This window comes from Odontomachus brunneus, unplaced genomic scaffold (assembly GCF_010583005.1).
Source record: "Odontomachus brunneus isolate Ranch 3 - 2012 unplaced genomic scaffold, Obru_v1 Obru_scaffold_148, whole genome shotgun sequence".
Taxonomy (NCBI): Eukaryota; Metazoa; Arthropoda; class Insecta; order Hymenoptera; family Formicidae; genus Odontomachus; species Odontomachus brunneus.
This window is the reverse complement of record NW_022639598.1, coordinates 550,544-571,756: the sequence shown is the minus strand read 5'-3', so window position 1 is coordinate 571,756 and position 21,213 is coordinate 550,544. Positions and strand designations below refer to the sequence as shown.

The 21,213-nt window shown below is 32.5% G+C and overlaps 2 protein-coding genes across 2 annotated transcripts; one reads left to right on the top strand and one right to left on the bottom strand.

Annotated features, from left to right (window-relative positions):
- Positions 1–593: 593 nt before the first annotated feature.
- LOC116850538 (signal peptidase complex catalytic subunit SEC11A) lies at positions 594–3,543 on the top strand. The gene is made up of 4 exons (XM_032828939.1): positions 594–776; positions 866–975; positions 1,560–1,709; positions 2,217–3,543. The coding sequence occupies exons 1-4, from the start codon at positions 729–731 to the stop codon at positions 2,449–2,451; spliced, it is 543 nt and encodes a 180-aa protein (XP_032684830.1). The 5' UTR covers positions 594–728; the 3' UTR covers positions 2,452–3,543.
- A 3,686-nt stretch (positions 3,544–7,229) lies between these two features.
- On the bottom strand, positions 7,230–19,361 carry LOC116850537 (probable cytochrome P450 304a1). Its single transcript, XM_032828938.1, has 9 exons — positions 19,251–19,361; positions 18,395–18,567; positions 13,139–13,345; positions 9,919–10,170; positions 9,449–9,621; positions 9,074–9,343; positions 8,621–8,910; positions 8,107–8,363; positions 7,230–8,012 (listed from the first exon to the last, which is right to left on the bottom strand). Exons 3-9 carry the CDS (start codon positions 13,227–13,229, stop codon positions 7,834–7,836), a joined length of 1,512 nt encoding a protein of 503 aa, XP_032684829.1. The 5' UTR covers positions 13,230–13,345; positions 18,395–18,567; positions 19,251–19,361; the 3' UTR covers positions 7,230–7,833.
- Positions 19,362–21,213: the final 1,852 nt, after the last annotated feature.

Below are 21,213 nucleotides of genomic sequence, written 5' to 3'. Positions count from 1 at the left end.
GACATACGACGTCCGATATCCAATAAAAGAATAGCTTTCCAATAGAGAATTCTATATTAGAAAGTTGTTTTCCTATTGGATATCGGACGTCGTACGTTGGACATCAAACGCGGTATGAGTCCTGCATAACCATCTGTTCTGCATTGGCGTTGCAATGTCCAAATCCGTACATGTTTATGCCAGCCAATCAGCTGGTCACGTGACTATATTGACGATTCTCTCTTCTAGCGGTTTTTTATTTATAAAAATATTCCAATCATGAACATTCGCTACGGAGCGGTAGCGGAGCAGCTTTCTCCGTTGAGCGTAACCATTCTGTTTTGATTAGTACATTTCCATCTATTTTCAGAAATGTACTAATCAGAACGGTATTTCCATCCAGCAAGCAAACCAGCATGAAAACAAGCATCGTGTGCTGCTGGCTTAAAAGAAAGTATACTTGTTTCACTCTAATTTATTGCAATAATTTGGGGATTGATTATAAATCTTTTGTTCTAACGTGCCCATAAAAAGAATGCCCATGAGTTCTTCAAAAATGAACAGACATCATGTCACTTCGTCCGTTCCGCCAGTCTATTAATCGCCGTTCCTTGTTCACTGTTTACATGACGTGGTGGCGGTGGTTGGACGGTAACTGATACGGGTTGCCGGTGCTGAAGTCAACGAAACTGCACCTTATCACAGCGAAATTGATATTCTCATCGTTCTCTGTGCGCGAAACGCTCACGATGTTGCAGTCGATATTCGACGATGTCCGGCGTATGAATAAACGCCAGGTAAATTGTTTTCAAACGTCACGGTGTCGAACGGTGGTGGCATATGGTGATCACACATGGAAGGAAATTCAATGTTTTCTAATTTTTAGTTCTTGTATCAAGTGCTGAGCTTTGGCATGATAGTCTCCTCAGCATTGATGATATGGAAGGGTCTGATGGTCATCACTGGCAGCGAGAGCCCTATCGTGGTGGTGTTAAGGTACGGAGGGAATCTGACCTAACCTAACTTCCTAGTTTCCACGTAACAGATATCCTCTTGATGATTTCGTCCGGCTGAATGCAGGCAATTTTTTAATTCGCTTATATAAAATTCGCATGAGATTGCGATTTTGCATACGTTCAATATGTTTGCATTTCAATTCTATTATGTATCATGTTTTACTTATCATTTATTGTAATCATGCACAATGAAATTAGTCATTATGCCTATGAAATTGTTAAGTATTTCAAAAGGATATTTTGCACATATTTGCTGTAAATTTTGTCGGCAGCTTGCTAGCAGAAATATAACAATCTGCTGCAGAATATAATGACAGATTGACAGCAGGAATCAAGCTAGATTTATTGTTCCTCGACTATTGAAACATACTAAATGGAACATACTACAGATCTTGTTTGATTTCTACCACCAATCTACTTTCAAGTTTTATTAGCAGATTTTGCTGATAGAAAATCTGTCGGTATACTGCTAATATTTTACTCATTGGGTTATTGTCAGATGTAAACTATGTCAGTAAATGTAATGATATCATATTAACTGTATTTTTTATTTATTTTTTGTAGTGGTAGCATGGAGCCAGCATTTCACAGAGGCGACTTGCTCTTCCTTACCAATTATGAAAACGAACCAGTGAGAGTAGGTGAAATTGTAGTTTTCAAAGTCGAGGGACGGGACATACCTATTGTGCACAGAGTAATTAAGCTTCATGAAAAGTAAGAATTTTCACTACATGATATCCTTGAGGCTCCTGAGTATTTGCTACAGTCATGTTTAATTGTGACATCAAAAGCAAAAAATGACACGTTGAAAATTTTTGTGTGCTATTTTCAAATAAAAAGAAATTTGAAGTAAATGAATATTTCAAATTAGCATAATTATTGAGCATACTTGTAAAATGCTCTAAAAAATATCTCTTCCTTGATAGTCAATAAATAACTGTAAAATTAATGTGATAAAATCATGAACAAATGTAGGTTAAAGAGGAAGATTGCACATTAATTTTATAGTTATTTATTGTTCGAACAAAAGAAAAGTATTCTGATTATTTTGCAAGTTTGCTTGATCAATTGTAATTTTATGGATACATCTTTTTACTTCAAAATATTTTGCAAGAATTTTTGGCGAGTATTTCCTCTCTTCTGATATCAGTTACGAGGCGAAGAGACAGAAGTCCTAATGTTACAAAGTACAATTTTGCTAATATAACTAAAAAATTACAGGGGTGATCAGAATAATACGGTCAAGTTTCTTACAAAGGGCGACAACAATTCCGTGGACGACAGAGGCTTATACGCGCCTGGTCAGCTATGGTTAACGCACAAGGATGTCGTTGGCCGGGCGAGAGGCTTCCTACCGTACGTCGGCATGGTTACTATATATATGAACGAGTACCCTAAATTTAAGTATGCAGTGTTAGCATGTCTTGGTCTGTATGTTTTGGTACACAGAGAATAATAATAATAATAATAATAATAATAAAGTTGAAACGTTGTTGCGACAAATTCGGTCACTGCAGTTTCAGAGAATACTCGTGGTTTGAAAATTACACAACTGTTTAGATACGCATATATCCATATGTATGTACGTATGTGTGTGTTGTGTGTGTACACAACACATTTCGCTGAATCTCATTCCTAAGACGAAGCGTGGAAGGTTCAGGTCGAAACGCATTTCTTTGTACATATTTCAGTATTAGAATTTCATTACGTTATAATACGTTATTTCTTCGAAGTCCGACCACACTCGTCCATTTGCATTAGCAATTGCAAGTACCATTGTCAGACGTCGTAAATGTATTTAAGAAAGTATCCGCGTATTCTTAAAAGATTGTCTACAATACGCGGAGTAAGCTTGGCGTAAGAAAGAGAGAGAGAGTGAGAAATAAAATTAATACATTTCGCTTACGTTTACTCCAACTCCTATACATTGGAAATATTTATCTTACGTGAGAGAAATATTTTTAGTGTAAGGAGGCTAGAATATAGACGTAAGTAGAATAAATTATTTTTATTCCTTCAACTTACGCCAAGCTTACTCCGCGTATTGTAGACGAGCCTTTAGACGTTCACTTTGGACGTTGTTACTCCTAGTTGCACATCACATTCATAAAACTTCTATCATACATGAAACGAGTCTCTCACGATTGCCGCGTGGCAAACTTGTAAGTGGTCAAGCGCGCGACCACCGTGATAAGGATTAATGAAATCCTTCTCACGGACATGTTCGTGATCGTAGCGCTTGAACAATAGATAGATAGATGATCGTTAAGTCTTCTTTACTTCGATAAAGAGAAAGTGTACAATCTTTCGAATGTATGAGACTTAATTACACGCAAAACTGATCAATGTTATTATGAAATCACGAAGATGGGGAAGTTCATTGAAAAAGAATGAAGTGTCATAAGTTATCTGAGATTTTACGGGAGACCCATGTGATACGCGTGATTCTATGCGCCCTCGGGACAAAAATTTGTACGTCGATCGTTTCTAATGAGGCGCACTGTAACTACTTCTATCTCACGTGTGAAATAAATGTGTAATGTTTAAATACGGTGTAATACATCACGGGAATCACTGCGCCTTGCATTCTCTAGTTCACTTAATATTTTTTAGGCACGAGTTGTAATTACATTAGAGAGATTCGTTAAATTAATTGCAAATTCTATGCGATCGACGAACGAGAATGACTGATAAGTTTAAGGCACTTGGCTGTCTTACGATGGCAAAGGGCTTTAAGTTAAAAATAATGTGTCGATTATATAAAATTTATTCAATTTAAGTGTCACAAGCAAAGATACAAATCAGTGCAATTCATAGCGTATCCAAATTTCTTTTGGAGTTACAAAAAAACCTGGCACGTTGTCTTCAAAGCTCGACGGTTTGCCTTCCACCAGAAGTTGGAATTTTACGACAGGAAAGTCAACATATTGAGTATGTTGCATTTACTATAAATTTTCCCCAAATATACATTTGATGATCTGCACACAAAACACAAGAACGATTACATCATGAAAACGCGATTTCCTCGGCATCGAGGGAGTTTTCTGAATCGTATTTTTTATTGCAGTATATTGACTCACCGAAACTGAAAAGCAGAGACATGTTTTTAATTAGTTTATTGTTCTTATTTAAAAATCTCCGGTTTAAAATTCTCAGGATTATCCCATAAATTGGGATCATTATGCAGCGCTGCTAAATTAATAAGAATTGGTGTATTCGCCGATATACTGTCTCAGCGTAGCGTCTTTGATGGATTTATGGGATATACTGATAAAGAAAGGTGTCGAAATTCTCATCACTTCTTAGATCACTGCTTTTATTTACACTTTATTTATACTTTTTTTTTTGTTTTTTGAACGTAATATTCCATTACGTTGTTTCCATTATATCTAGCATTACTTATTGCATCACTATTTACACTGATTTTCGAGTGATATTTCGCGTACGATCTAAACAAATATGTTTTAAAATAGGCTATACATCATAATCTAAGGAAATAACAATATTGCGTTATACACAATTTATCTTCTGTTTTTATCTTTACTTAAAAACAGTACGCAATTTGGTCAGCGTGTTATTCCTCGCACTGATGTCACAAATCTAATATAACCACTGCGAGATACGAGAAGCCTTAAATATTTTTAAACCGAACTCGTAAACATGTGCATATTTTTTAGGAGAATTCCCGCATCGTAAAATGTTATTTAAAGAGCGATAAATTAACGATTAATTTGATTATTCAGAGCTGTAATATGTGTACTCGCGTGTGGACAGTAGCCTGGTTTGTGCACTTGATACGTGTACTAAATAGTAATTTTCTTTTAAATAATCTTAATATTGACAATGCATAATCAATGACGATCCATTTAATTGATACATCTTGATGAATATTATACCAGCTTAATATACCATTGCTTATATATACAATGTTGATATTAAGATTATTTAATAGAAAGTTACTATTTAGTTTATACATCGACGATGTATATAAACAACGGTATAATACTCATAGTAATAATACTATAGTAATAATACTCATAGTATAATACTCATCAAGAAGATATATCAATTGAATGGTCGTCATTGATTATGCATTGTCAATATTATTTAAAACAAAGTTACTATTTACGCGTATCAAGTGCACGATGTAAACCAGGCCAATGATCTCTCCTTTTTGTAAACCTAAAGAATGGCTAAATATTTTCTCGCTTAGAAATTTATAAATATGCGCTATGACACATATTAAAGTTAAATTATTTTGCTAAATCGACCTACATTGTAGTTTTATGCAATCGGCAAACGAGAACGACTGTTGCTCTCAAGACTTTTGGAGCCTTTTTTTAAATGTACAGCGAATGCGTTAATATGCTCCCTCCCTCTTACATGCAAAAAAAATTTCAGTTGGTACAACCAAAGGAACCAACTGAAAATTAGGTGATCAGAAGCGATATTTCTATTATGAAAACTAATATTTCTGTTGTCACAAGCGAAAATATTCGTCTGAACATTCAACGATATTAGAACTCGGTTGAGATGAATTTCGCACCGAATGAGATGAATGACAAAGTGTTAAATGTCATCAAAGCTTTTTACGAAGATTTAACTACCGATGATTTATTACAGCGATGTCTCGGATCGTTTACTCAGAATAATAACGAAAGTTTAAATTCATTAATTTGCTATTCAGACAAATATTTTCGGTTGTGACAACAGAAATATTAGTTTTCATAATAGAGATATCGCTTCTGATCACTTAATTTTCAGTTGGTTTTTTTGTACCAACTGGTTTGGTTGTACCAACTGAAATTTTTTTTGCGAAATTTTTTTTAAATCTTCGTAAAAAGCTTTGATGACATTTAACACTTCGTCATTCATCTCATTCGGTGCGCCATATGGAGGCTGCGTCTTTTAAATCTTTATAGCTCGGTCAATTTAAGGAATTTTATTTTAATATTTTAGGGACATATTTTCAAGACTTCAAACTATAAAAATATGTAGAAAAGAAATAATCGATTTTTTGGACCCATCACACTAGAATATCCTCTTACACGGAAAAAAGAATTCTATTGGTGCAACCGAATTTTCGGTTGCTCAGGAATCAAAACTCGGCTGTAGGAACAGAAAAATTCCTTTATGAGACTTCTGTATAGTCAATTCAGTTCTCAGTTATCTCAACCGAGTTCTAATATCGTTGAATGTTCAGACGAATATTTTCGTTTGTGACAACAGAAATATTAGTTTTCATAATAGAAATATCGCTTCTGATCACCTAATTTTCAGTTGGTTCCTTTGGTTGTACCAACTGAAATTTTTTTTGCATATAAGAGGGAGGGAGCATATTAACGCATTCGCTGTACATTTAAAAAAAGGCTCCAAGAGTCTTGAGAGCAACAGTCGTTCTCGTTTGCCGATTGCATAAAACTACAATGTAGGTCGATTTAGCAAAATAATTTAACTTTAATATATGTCATAGCGCATATTTATAAATTTCTAAGCGAAAAAATATTTAGCCATTCTTTAGGTTTACAAAAAGGAGAGATTATTGGCCTGGTTTATATCGTGCACTTGATACGTGTACTAAATAGATAATTGCACCAAAACATCTATATTGTGGAAAGAAGATTGTGAAAGTCGCAACTTTTTTTGGCTATTTGTCTGTTTAATGAAGGATTTAATAAATTTTAAAAATAATGGACGTAATATGACTAAAAATCAGCCAAAATGCAAAATTCTTCGCGAATAACAGAGACAACGAGCGCGTTAAACGTTCGGAGTAGCGGGTGTCATACGAATCGAAAGAAGCAAGAATTGTCAAGAGACAAAAGAAAGCTGACAAACATGAGTTCTTTGAAGTTGAGAAAGGTCTCTTGTATAGCTCTGATATAGCTGATTAAGGGTAAGTTACTGAAATTACTCATTATCCACTTCATAAGTACATGAGAATCTTTAAACGTGTTTTTCTCGAAACGGCATTTTTCAAATCGGGCGAGTATTTTTGTCGGAAATTACTGGGCCGATCAATTTGCAGTTTTGTATACATATAATGCATATATTAGACTATCGCCCGAATTAGAATCTTTTTGATGTCTTTAAAATTAATTTTTTCCCAGACAGCGATAAGTTAGAATTTTTTAGTAAAAATTAGATTACTATTTTTCAAGCGTTGCCATTTTGTCAATTTTTCTTTAAATTATTAAATTCTGGTTCGGGTAATAGCCACATTCATAAAGAAAATAAAAGCAAATTTGTTTATTTCAGACGACGAGGACGACGGTAATCAAACCCGATGAAAGACGATTTTACTGCGTGATTTCGTCCACTTATATTTTCTTCAATTTTAAATAAAAAGCTTTGATAAAATTTGAAATATTTCTTTACAGACGAAAAAATATCAGTACAAAACATTAACTCTGTAGGTTTAACCATTTGCTTTAAATTAATTCCCAAAAATCGCCTTGAAAACAGGCCTTCACACTAGAATACTCTCTTAATTCTATTTTATTTTAAATCTAAATAATAAACTATAATTTCTTAATACTAAATTTAATTTTACTTATGTGTGTATATAAATTTCAACTTTAGAATTAGAAATATATAATTTACCGTTCACTATGTATCCAGAATATATCTCCTGAGTACGTATTAAGGAATTCTTCGAAATCGATTCTGCAGAATTCCATAATACGTATCTAGGCTACTGGTTCTGTCACTTTTAATGACATTGTTGTTAAAAAATTAGTAAGCTAGTCGTTACATAGCGATGAATCAAGAGACTTAAGTAAAAATCGATTATTTAAAATTTATTTCACGTGAATATCGCGTGAAAAGGTGAAACGAATCAACGCAATTCGTAGCGTACCCAAAATTCCTTGGGAGTTATAAGAAGACCTGGTAATTCATCTTCGGGTTTCGATGGTTCACCTTCGACTTGGAAGAAGTTAAAGGTTTGCAGTAGGGCAGCCAATATCCCGAACATATAGTATCTACTGTAAGTTTCTCCTGGACAAACTCGACGACCTGAACACAAAAAGCAAGAACACTATAAAATACAATCTCCTCGACGCGAAGTGAGTTTCCAGTGTCGCACTGCGATTGAAATATATAGACTTACCAAAACCAAAAGGCAACGACATATCTTTCGTCAGTTCGCCCTTTTCGTTTATGAATCTCTCTGGTCTGAAATTCTCGGGGTCACCCCATAAATTAGGATCATGATGCATCGCTGCTAAATTAGTTATAACTGCCGTATTCGCCGGTATCGCGTACCCTCCCAGAGTAGTGTCCTTGACAGCTCTATGGATTACACTCAGCGGCAACAAAGACGATATTCTCATTACTTCTCGGATAGTTGCTTCCGTATAGGGCAAACTATAATTGCAAAATGTATTAATAATGTCAAATTCGACAAAAATAAAATTTAAGGAAATTAACGTCAGCAAATATGTTGTCGTTTAAAGAATTTATCATGTTTTCCTCTTCTGATAATGCCAGCAAAAATACATTTATCAAATCGTGAAAGTGTTAAAAAGATATGTGAGATATTATTGTATTGTATCTATTTTGTTTTATTATTTACAAATATTCGATATTTATGTGTAGTATTGCGTGCCAATTGTATAACTCACTTTTTTCTATCATTCCATGTCACTAATCGACCGGTACCAACGAACTGGTCTATCTCCTCCTGCACTTTCTTTAAAACTCTGGGATATTTCATCAGATATTTGAGGGCATTAGTAATAACGGTGGGAGCTACAGCACCCGCAGCAATCAAGATATCGTTTGCTATAATAATAAACTGCTTCTCTGAAAAGATCTGCGATTTCTCGTCTTTCTTCAATTCGTTCAGATACCTGTCAACGAATCCTCTGTTGACATTTTCGCCGTGAGTGGCATTTTGCAATTTCAGATATTCCTGGATACGACAATGTAAGATTACAACAAAGCGCTTCAATCAAAATGTATATTTAACATATCACTGTGTTTCTCTTTCTGCGTAAGATTATTCTAAGTTTTCATAGCTAGAATTCATGGTTATTTATTTTTATCTATGACTGCTTGTGTCATTTGCAGGTTACCTGGGCAATGTCTGATAATGCATCACTTGCTTTCATTATATTTTTATACCCGAACATGTTTCCGAAGAATCTCAAAATAGGCAGGTGGGAGATCGCACCGCCTGTTGAATCGAGCGATCTATGAAACAGTATGCCCGTGCGACAGACACGTCGTGGAATATCATGTTCGCTTCTGTCGAATTTGTAACCGAATAAAACGTCCCAAAAAGAATTACATGTTGTCGCATAGAGAATGTCGGGAAAGAGTACCAAATTGTCTTTTATTATTTCCTGTAGACAATAAGATTTTTTATTTTATTTTTCTTTAACTGCTTGTCTTTGTAAAATAGTCCTCGTTTATGTGTTTTGACTGTTAGTACTGTAAAATAACTGTACCTTCTCTCCATCATAAATCGGTCCGTTTTTCAAGATATCGAGTAACAAAGTCACCTCGCCCAAAGTCTCTCTCTCGATGACTTCTTGCCGTCGTCCGAATCCAAAATCCCGCATATTGCGAAGAAAGAATCTCTTCTGTTCTCGCCAGAACGGACCATCGTTGAAAGCTATACCTACAATTTTATAATAAACCCAGTAAACACCGTATAATATACGCGTTATAATAGTTATATTGTTAAGTAATAATAGTTATATTGTTAAGGAAATCGTAACAAAATTGATGTTATATTAATGTTACTTGGTGTTTACTAGGAAGTTAATTGCAAATTCATAAGAGAAGAGTTTAATACTGTCTTCAATGTAGTTCTACTATGTAAGCTTTGAATATTTCCGGACGAGAGGGGCAGAATATATTAACATACGCTATTTGACATACAAATCCTACAGTTAAAAAAATTCTTTTGCATTACCCAACTTCTTTCCGAAAGCTCGTGTTTTTACAATTTCGACTTCTGTAAGTCGACCGTCGAAGTCATCCCTCGTAAGTACCTCCTTTATGCTGGCATAGTCATTAACTACCACTGCCCAAAAATCGCCGAAGTAACAACCGATGATATTCGATTTCAACTTCTTTGCATAATATTCGATAGTTTTATACGGGAAGAAGTAATTTCCCAACAGTAACAGCAAGTAAGATCCTGATATTGGAACTCTGGGAATGCCTACGTCCGACATATTTTATAAATAAATGTAATCATCGCTATCATTTTCTGATATTGAAATGCAGTAATTGTAATGATCATTAGTAATTGTAACACTAAATCACGTAAAGTTAACAAAGAGTGACCGCAAAAACAGACCAAAAATAACCCCTTTTTTCACCCTTAAATTTAGACTTTTACGTGGTACTAAATGATAGTTTATAATGAGTCATTAATCTTTAGAAAGTTTCAAATTGGGCTGGCTTTTTATTCTCAAGAAATGGAGGGGTCAGTGTTGTTGATTTCACCAACTTGCGTATTCACTGTTTTTTTAAATGTTGAAATAGAAACTTACATAATAATAAAATCAAGAAAGGTATTAGTTCGCTGTTATATGATTATTTACAGGTACGCGAATATATGTTAGTATAAATGTGTAAAAGATAAATAGTTACACAAACAGACACATATGGTTATATATAAATATGGGTGGAATATTCTAATAGATCCGTGCGTACTACTTGGAAGATATGATTGGTAACGAAAAATGTTTCAAACAAAAGTTGTAGGGACCATTTAATGGTGATCTTGCGTTTGATCTTGGAGTCAAGGGTGAAGGTCACTCAGAGGTCAAGCTCAAGGTGATTTTCTGAATTTGGAACTGTATTTTGATTTCAGAAATAAAAAGTGCGCTAAAATTTGTATTTGTATATGCTATCATATTGTGGAGTCAAAATGACGTCTGAAGCTTATTTAAGGTCAAGTTTTCCATTCAATTAATCCACAGGGATTACTTCAAAGATTTGAGCGATAACCAAAAAAAGTTTTGGACAAAAGTTATAGGTGCTATCCAAACGGTGATTGCAAGCTCTAGGATGTCAGCTCAAGGGTGAACATCATTTAAAAGTGAATATTTTTTTTCCCGAGTTGGGTAAGTTAAATTTTTTTTAATTAAGTTAAGTTAAAGTTAATAGCTTTGAAAATTTAAGATATTTTATCTTAACTTAGTTAAGATAAAGTTAACCCATAATGAAATTAATTGAATTAAAAGTTAAGTTAATAAAAAAAAATAATTAAAAAGTTAAAAATTAAATTTGTTTCATTTCATGACTTCGGTTTTACAAATAACGGAAAAAACAAATATATACTTTATTTGGAAACATGTTTTATTTACAGATACTTATTAAATTTAAGTAATAAAGTTTTTTCGAAAGGACTCAGCACTAATCATATGAAAAAAGTGGTTTCAGTCGAATTGACTGAACTATGATATTTTGTAGCTCATGAGGTGCTGATCAAAAATCTTCAACAAAAAGTATGAAAAAATAAACAATTTTTTTTCTAACGCCATTAGAATGTTTCTATTTTAGGTCTAACCGAACCTTTATCTACAGTACACAGATTGCTTTTTTAAATACATAGTCATTTACATATAACCATACGTGTGTCCATTATTGAATAGATTCATGTCTCAGTGTATGTATGTGGTGCGGAAGGAGGGTGTAATATGGGTGTGTATTGGTATGTATGTATTTGTATCGATAGTTATTCTATTAGTACGTCTGACATTATTACGTCCAAAAATGTGTGTACGTGTGTGTGTGTTGGGTGGGTTAGGTTAGATTACACACACACACACACACACACACACACACACACACACACACACACACACACACACACACACACACGTACGCATGCACACATACACATTTTTTGGACATAATAATGTCAGACATACTAATTAAACAGACAGTCTAGTTAAAGTTTAATTTTATTTAATTTAAAAATATAACATATGTAAAATATGTGAGAAAATAAAAAAGATGGAAAAAGATATGTACTTATTTAATTATATTTCCCTTTCGTAACATTATACTCTTATAGAAATATCATACTAAGAATCATTGATAATTATTTATTATGCAGTATTTTTAATACTGGATATTTCAGTATTTTCAATACTGAATTCTGAATACTGGATTCAGTATTTTTAATACTGAAAATAAATAATTATCAATGATTCTTAATATGATATTTCTATAAGGGTATTTTGAATAAATGAATATTATTCAACCATTAAACGTATTAATGAACTATTTATTACATATATTATTATATATGCGACATGTTATATAAATTCTAATAGGTATGTCGCTTTTGGCACCTATTTTATATGAACTCCATTTTTGTGCGTTTTACGAAAACATTTTTTCTTTTAAATCTAAAAATAATTTCAGTAAAAATGTGATATCATCTGATAGGAGGTACTTCCAACTACATGTATGTATATTTAAATTTATATTTTGAACTTTATATTAAGACATAACGTCCAAAAACAAATAGTATGTCGTTTTTGGTGCCTTTACTCTAGTTACTACCCAACCCCGGGTTTTTTCCTATGAGAATTTATTCTTACCTCGAAAACAAAAAGTAATTTTAATTAGCAGAATAGGAAGCAACTAATTTCTTCTTTTTCACATTTATATCAACATATATTCGCGTATACTTGTAAATAATCACATAACAGCGAGCAAATATGTTTATCAAACCTATTATTAGTTTCCATTCTAATGTTTTAAAACAGCAAATACGCAAGTTGATAAACTTGCAAATCAGCAAATTTGACCTTCCATATTTTGGGAATAAAAAGCCGGCTCAATTTGAAACTTTCTCAGGATTAATGATCCACTATGAAATATCGTTTAGTATCAAGTAGAAATCCGCAGAAAAGACTCGTAATAACTTGTGAGTAGATCAATAATTCTATGTGAACCGTATGTCATATGATAACTGGTAAATATCTACTTCTTTTCTTTAAATTTTTCTTTTCTTAAAATTCTTTTTCTTTTTGTAAGCTATGATTTTACGATTTTACAATTTACTCGTATATTTGCTTAGATAATTGCAGCAAAATCGAATTGAGGACGAAAATGTTATTGCAACTTATGCAAAATTTGTCAATTAAGCAAATTTAATATTAACTTACTTGGAGGTGAGTTAGGCGGTTTATGGTGAGCAAACTTGTAGAATTTATATACTAAGATAAGTATAATGACTGCAATCAATAATGGTGTCATATTTGCGCAAGTGATGAAATTTAACTGAGGTTTCCGCAAAATTGTCGAGTGTTTTATCTTTTAAGACATGTTTATATTTTTAGTAGGCATGCGCAGAAGTCAGCATGATGTTACCGCTTCAAAACCAACAAATATATTTAAAAACATCATTTTATCAAGTGTCTTCTTGTTTTTGTAAAAAAATAGTTACCCAGATAGCCAAATATGCTCAAACAAATTTTGCCCAACTTACAAATTTCGTTGCCAAAATATCATCAAATTGGACACAACATCTGCTAAATCAAAGGTTGTTGACAAACTGACGCCAAATACCGAGCAAGGTTTGTGCGGCGCAGTTTGACGTCAAATTGATACCAAATACCGAACAAAGCTTGGTGAAATCTAATGTCAAATTGACTCCAAATACCGACCAAGGTTTGTGCGACGCAGTTTGACGCCAAACTTTGCTCGATATTTGGCGACAATTTGGCGTCAGATTTTGTCACCAAACTTTACTAACAAAACCCAAGCATATTGCGGAAGCAGATGGCATCGGATTTGCCGTTAAGTTTTGGTCATGTTTGGTGTCAATTTGGCGACAATTTGGTATCAAATTGTTTGCTGGGTAAATATATCAATCATAAACCATAATTCTAGCTTATCTAGTAAACAAAAAATCATTGATAAAATGTTATTGTATAACAATATTTATTAATACGCAATGGTTTCTAACAAGTGCAGTTTTTAACAATTTATTTTGAACGATTTAATTTGAATGAAAATGTTCAAAAGATACGCGTAATATCAATATTTCTAGATGTTAATCCAATGTTCTTAGTTTACTAGAGAGTTACTTTTTGATGTAACAGGAAATCTATAAATAAATTATATAATTATATACTGTTTTTATACGTTCTTAGATTAAAGTAGAAAGTTTTGGTTTTTTTTATTTAGAAAAGAAAGAAAAATCGATTGTTTTTTATTTAGAAAAGAAAGAAAAATCGATTGCAGTGGATTTAATAGACTAATTAGTGAGACATTCATCTATATTAATAAGATGTTCCACAATAGAATAGAATTTTTGTATTTATTTTATGTGTTCTTATATATTTAAGATAATTCAAATTTCTAAGACGTCATATTTCTTGAAATTTCTAAAGCCTTACGTTATATAAAAATGTTACTTTAAAGATATACAACATAAAGTTATTTGTATATGTAATTATAAGTTTAGCCAAAAAAATATTTAAAACAACCCAGTAAGCAAATTGAGCGTAGACTGTGCGCAGATTGGCAGCAAATTTGATCAAAAACCCACAGCAAAACCATAGCCATCTGTCTCTACATTAGGCTACGGTTTTGGCGACAGATCTTGCTGTCGGGTAATTGGTGCCAAATTTGTAGCAAAAACCGCGCAAAGCCTGCAGCGCAGCAAGGTCTGCGCGATTTCTGCCGCCAATCTGCCGTCAAATCGCTACAAGCTCTGCGCAGTTTTTGCTACAAATCTGCAGCAATTATCCGACAACAAGCTCTGCCGCATATCTGGCGGCAATTTGGCAGCAAGATTTGATATAACAGATCCTGCATCAAATTTGTTATCTATTTGCCATCAAAAGTTGATAGCAACCTCTGCTCGAAATATGTTCGCGCAGGTTTGGTTATCTGGGAAGAAATATGTTTAAAATGTTTACAAATACTGACGATCGTATATCGGCAATCTTAGATTACAAATAAAATATTTAAATATTATATTGCATTTCACTTCTTTATACGAGAACATTTACGAGTTTACACAAGAATAATATATGTATGTATATATGTATATGCAGGTGTATAAACACATTCACATATTAGAATATTATATATATGTAATTACACACGCTGGTCTCACAAATTATTCGAAGTACGTGATATCGTCTCGATATCCGAGTGACAACTGAATATTTATCGCATTCGATCGTCATTCAGCACTGTACGGCCTAAGTTTTGTGATAAATCATACAAAAAACAGATGAAGTCCTCTGGATTCTGCATGATCTCTCAATCGAACACTGGCATTTTGATTAAATCAAAATGCAATTTTAGAAACGCAGTCTAAAGCTTATCCAATGCGCTGCTACTCGCAGATGGAACATAATAAGGAATGCTTTGACGATCTAATCCGTGTAGAAATTTATCCAGTTTCTGACTAGTAACGGCCCAGGAATTTTTGATAACTAGCTAATTTTTAGCCAATTTTCTTAGCTAGAAATTGACTGGTTTGGTCGACGCTCACTTCGTCAAAAACTAGACAGTTGAACTAGACAGTTTCAGATCAGTTTTTAACTAGATTTTGATCAGTATCTAACCTGTTTATTAGAACTTTTTAAGTAGTATTTTACTAGTTTCTATGTAGTTTTTGACTATTTTATCAGTATTTTTTTATCGGTTTCTGATCAGTATCTATTTTTTTCAGTTCATTAATAGTTATAAATAATTTAACTATATATGTAGTGAAACAATAATTTTATTAAAATTAAATTTTTATAATTTTTACTTAAAAAAATATTTTTCATCTTTAATATAATATTTTATTTTATTATTTTTCATTCTTGTCATCTTTGCTTTGCCAAATCGACTTCTGCTCGGCTGACGACGACAGCGGCGGCGGTGGAAGCAGTAGTGAGGACTATGTGGAATTTACTTACTAGTGTTTCTTTCCCAGTTTTGCTTATAAACTGACCATAAAATACTATCTAATACTATTCGAGTTTTTTTCTGTCGAGAAACTACAAAACATTTACTTATCATTTTTACTATTTAATTTCTGGCCAGGAACTATCTTCAAAAAATTTGTTAGTAATTCCCGATTTTTTGCTGGACAGAAAATGCACAGCATTTCCTTACCATTTTCCTTGTATAGTTTTTGACAAATAACTGGCTCAAAAATACTGAACAGTATTTTCAGAGTTTTTAATGAACAGAAACTGTCCAGTATTTACTTACTATTTTTTCAAGTTTAGTTTCTGACTAATAAATGACTATGAAAAAATAGCCAGTATTTTCTGCCAAGTTTCTAAACAGTAACTGTCTAATTAATCCTAGCCAGTAAAAACTGTCTAGTTACTGGCTAGTAATCAGTTTTTCCCTGAGATGTTTCTACTTGGGAAATAAGAGGAAAAAAACGAAAAATGAGAGGAAAAAATATTTCAAGTTATATAATTTTTTTTGTGTCGAAATGAACATACCCAGTGAGCACAAACTAACAATAACATAACATCACCCATACAGCACAAATCTTTAAAGGACGTTCTAAAGACGTTCTAAGGACATTCATACATCCTAAGAATGTCCCAGAACATTCTCTAAAGATTTTGTGTTATCTGGACAATGTTATAATTTCTCACTCAACGATGTAACTGTTACAGAACTTGCATGTTATGTAACCATTACATTGTTGTTGATTGACAAATTATAACATTGACGTTATATTATTGTTCACTGGGTAGATTCGTTATTACGACAGTAATGCTTTGTTTTATCGACTTTTTAATAATAAAGGTGACTTGCACGCCTATTAATGTTATTAATGAGCATGAATATATAGTAAGGAGCACATTACTTTTAAGTAACCACTTTATCTCCAATGTTATCTTCTACGTTTTAAAATCGGTGATACTCGTAATATTTGACGAGTATGGCGTTTCGCCATACTATTTGTCACAGCCTACGTTAGTGAGGAATTGAGATAAACTGGACATGTATGCATGTCGCAGTTCGATATTCTGCTCGAATGCCATGTTGTCTATTAAATTAAGAGAGAAATTCGTCGCGTGCTGCCAACTAAAGTAAAGGTGAATACAAAGTTGCGATCAGATTTGAAATTTATATTGCGGAATAGACATGAATTTCATATTATCATATAAATCATATAAAATCATATAAATTATATAAAATAAATCATATAAAATCATATAAAATCTCGGATCGAATATTTTTAAATTGAACTCGTCAATAAATACATATCTTTCGTTTTGTTAAATAATGTTTAAAGAGCGACAAACGTCTAGTTTGATTATTCAAACTCAATTAACTCAATAATTTGTAATACGTGCACTCGCGCATGAACAATGATCTGTCCTTTTTACAAATCTAAAGAATGGCTAAATGCTTTCTCGCTTAGAAATTTACAAATATGCGCTATGACACATATTGATGTTAAATTATTTTGGTAAATCGACCTAAATCGTAGTTTTATGAAATTGGCAAACGAGAATGACTGTTGCTCTTAAGACTCTTGGGACCTTTTTTAGATGTACATACGAATGCAAATGCGTTAATACACTCTCTTAATTCTATTTTATTTTAAGTTTAAATAATAAACTATAATTTCTTAATATTAAATTTAATTTTACTTATATAAATGTGTTATGTGTGGTAATAGTTACGACTAGCATGTCGAAATGAAAAAAATCGTATACGGTTCACAAATTCACACGCTGCAAAAAAGTACCGCGTAATACGATGAGAAACCAAAGTGCATGCGCTGCAGAAAGCATCGCGTTACAATTTTGGTTTATTAGGTAATACTAGGTGGCAACCTAATATCCTAATTTTAAGAATAATATGAAAAGAGAGGAATCAGCTACTGGATCAGAGCTGTTTAGTCTTAGTACGCGCATCTCAAATATAACATATCGACCCGTGTGAGAGTTGAACATAACGGTAACGCGATATGCTAACCGAAACATTGTAACGCGAGTCAAAAAAACTGTATACGTAATGTCGTAATTCCCTTAGATAATCACGTATAGCTTATTTTGAAACTGATTTATTTAAGCCGAGCGCGAGATATCATCAGAAATCAGCGTAAATAATGAAGTGATAAGTAACGCTCGATGTCCCTTACGAAAAAGTAATAACTGGAGCTCAGTATGGTCGAATTTAGCAGTACTTTCAGTACTTATGTCTCAGTATTTAAGTATAGGAAAGTACTGAGATATAAATACTTAAAGTACTACTAAATTCAAGCATATTGTCCACAGTGTTGTCGCTCCAATACTATTTCTTCGTAAGGGAGAGAGGGAGAAGGGAGAGAGAGAGAGAGAGAGAGAGAGAGAGAGAACATGCAACTTTCGTTATAATAACTTTCGTAAAATAGTCCTCGTTTATGTGTTTTGACTGTTAGTACTGTAAAATAACTGTACCTTCTCTCCATCATAAATCGGTCCGTTTTTCAAGATATCGAGTAACAAAGTCACCTCGCCCAAAGTCTCTCTCTCGATGACTTCTTGCCGTCGTCCGAATCCAAAATCCCGCATATTGCGAAGAAAGAATCTCTTCTGTTCTCGCCAGAACGGACCATCGTTGAAAGCTATACCTACAATTTTATAATAAACCCAGTAAACACCGTATAATATACGCGTTATAACAGTTATATTGTTAAGTAATAATAGTTATATTGTTAAGGAAATCGTAACAAAATTGATGTAATATTAATTTTACTTGGTGTTTACTAGGAAGTTAATTGCAAATTCATAAGAGAAGAGTTTAATACTATCTTCAATGTAGTTCTACCATGTAAGCTTTGAATATTTTCGAACGAGAGAATTTACCACATAAAAATGTAAATGTTGCATATCATGTATTATGTAATAGTTACATTGTTATGTGGGACATTGTAACATCGTGTTATGTTAATGATGCTTCATGTTTGTCTATAGAATATTTAAAAGAGGAAATCATATTATAGTTTTCACTATTGCAGATTTTTCAAAAGGCTAATATTGGAATTCTAGATAAAATCATAAAATTCGTAACTTGTTTTTGTAAGACTCGTAAGAACTTATGAGTAGAACTGCAATTCTATGCGGACGTATGTCATATAATAACTCGTAAATATCTATGATTCTTTTTTTTTGTAAGCTACGACTTAATGATTTTACGATTTACTCGTATATTTGCTTAGAATTACAGCATTAGTCAAAATTGAATTAAGAACGAAAATGTTACTGCAACTTATGCGAAATTTATCAAAATTAAGCAAATTTAATATTAACTTACTTGGAGGTGAGTTAGTTTATGGTGAGCAAACTTGTAGAACTTATATGTTAAGACAAATATAATCACTCCAATAAGTAATGGAGTCATATTTGGTGTGATAAAATTTAACTGATATTTCCAAATATGTGGAGGGCTTTATATTGAAGATGTTTTTATGACATGTTTATATTTTTAGTGGATGTGCGCAAAAACAAGCATGATATTATATCACATTTGCGTAATATTATCATCACGTGTAACATTTCATTGCTTCTAAACCAGCAGATATATTTAAAAACATCAATTTATTAAGTATTTTCTGTTTTTATAAAAAAGTAATTATATATACCAAACACAGACCATTATTCTAGCTTATCTAGTAAGCAAAAAATCGTTGATAGAACGTTATTGTGTAACGATATTTATTAATATGCAGTTTCTAATATGCAGTTTTTAATGATTTAATTTTAATGAAAATGTTCAGAAGATACGCGTAATATCAATATTTCTAGATGTTAATCCAATGTTCTTAGTTTACTAGAGAGTTACTTCTTGATGTAACAGGAAATTTATTAATAAATTATATAATTATGTACTATTTTTGTACGTTCTTAGATTAAAGTAGAAAGTTTTGGTTTTTTTATTTAGAAAAAAAATAAAAATCGATTGTAGTGGATTTAATAGACTAATTAGTGAGTCATTCATCTATATTAATAAGATGTTCCGCAATAGAATAGAATTTCTGTATTTATTCTACGTGTTCTTATATATTCAAGATAATTTAAATTTCTAAGACGCCATATTTCTTGAAATTTCTAAAGTTTTACGTTTTATAAAAATACTTTAAAGACATACAATATAAAGTTACCTGCACATGTAATTATAAGTTTAGCCAAAAATGTTTAAAAAAAGAAATGTTTAAACAAAAAAAATGTTTACAAATACTAACGGTCGTATATCGACTATCTTAAATTACAAATAAAATATTTAAATATTATATTGCATTTCACTTCTCTATACGAGAATGTTTACGAGTTTACACAAGAATAATGTATGTATGTATGTATATGCGGGGATGTAAACATATTCACACAATAGAATATTATATATATGTAATTACGATACACATACTGGTCTCATAAATTATTCGAAGTATCTCGCCTTGATATCCGAGTGACAACTGAATATTTGTCATTAATATGGTAGATAGCATTTTCCTAATATAATTCGTATCTTTTATTTTTCCACCTTAACTTCTTACCAAGAAGTATCTATGTACATTCTTTTCCGTATATCTATACTCTTTTTACATTTTTCTTTTTCCTCGCATCTTAACCTATTTATATCTTAACCTATTCTTTTTCCTTTTTCCTTTTTATTCCTTCCTTTCTTTCTTCCTTTCTTTCTTCCTTATAATATCTTTTCTTTATCCTATATGTATCTTAACCTATATTGGCAAATTTCTTTCCTTTTTGGGTTTCTTATCCTTATATTTCTTATCCTATACCCTGGGAGGTTTTGCCACGTTTACCGAGAGTCCGAAAATTTTCCTTTCCTTTGGGAATTAAACCCAGGCCTCTATAGCGTGGTAGACTAGTGTGTAGTCCGCTGTGCTACGCTCGCACTCTTTTCCTAATATAATTAAATATGTTTCTGAATAAAAGGAAACGGAATACCAGGTGTAGAAGTATGAAACCGGAATTTTTTTATACAAATAAGACGTCTGTTGTTCGAAAGTGATAAATAATACTTTATTCAAAATAATTTCCACTGTTTTGAACACATTTTTCCCACCTCTCTGGCAGTTTATGAATGCCGTGCCAAAAAAACTTTTCATCTTTTGAAGCGAACCAGTTATCTAGCCATTTTTCCACATTTTCATACGAATCGAAGCGTTGGTTAGCGAGAGCGTGTCCTAGCGATGCGAACAGGTGATAATCGGACGGAGCCAAGTCTGGAGAATAAGCCGCATGCGGTAGTAATT

Excerpts from the sequence above, each read along its gene's own strand:
- LOC116850538 (XM_032828939.1), top strand. The coding sequence starts at position 729 with ATGTTGCAGTCGATATTCGACGATGTCCGGCGTATGAATAAACGCCAG. Across the intron at positions 777-865 it reads GGCGTATGAATAAACGCCAG|TTCTTGTATCAAGTGCTGAG; the intron begins GTAAATTGTTTT and ends TCTAATTTTTAG. Across the intron at positions 976-1,559 it reads CCTATCGTGGTGGTGTTAAG|TGGTAGCATGGAGCCAGCAT; the intron begins GTACGGAGGGAA and ends TATTTTTTGTAG.
- LOC116850537 (XM_032828938.1), bottom strand. The coding sequence starts at position 13,229 with ATGACACCATTATTGATTGCAGTCATTATACTTATCTTAGTATATAAA. Across the intron at positions 9,622-9,918 it reads AGCTTTCGGAAAGAAGTTGG|GTATAGCTTTCAACGATGGT; the intron begins GTAATGCAAAAG and ends ATAAAATTGTAG. Across the intron at positions 8,013-8,106 it reads GTCGTTGCCTTTTGGTTTTG|GTCGTCGAGTTTGTCCAGGA; the intron begins GTAAGTCTATAT and ends TTTTGTGTTCAG.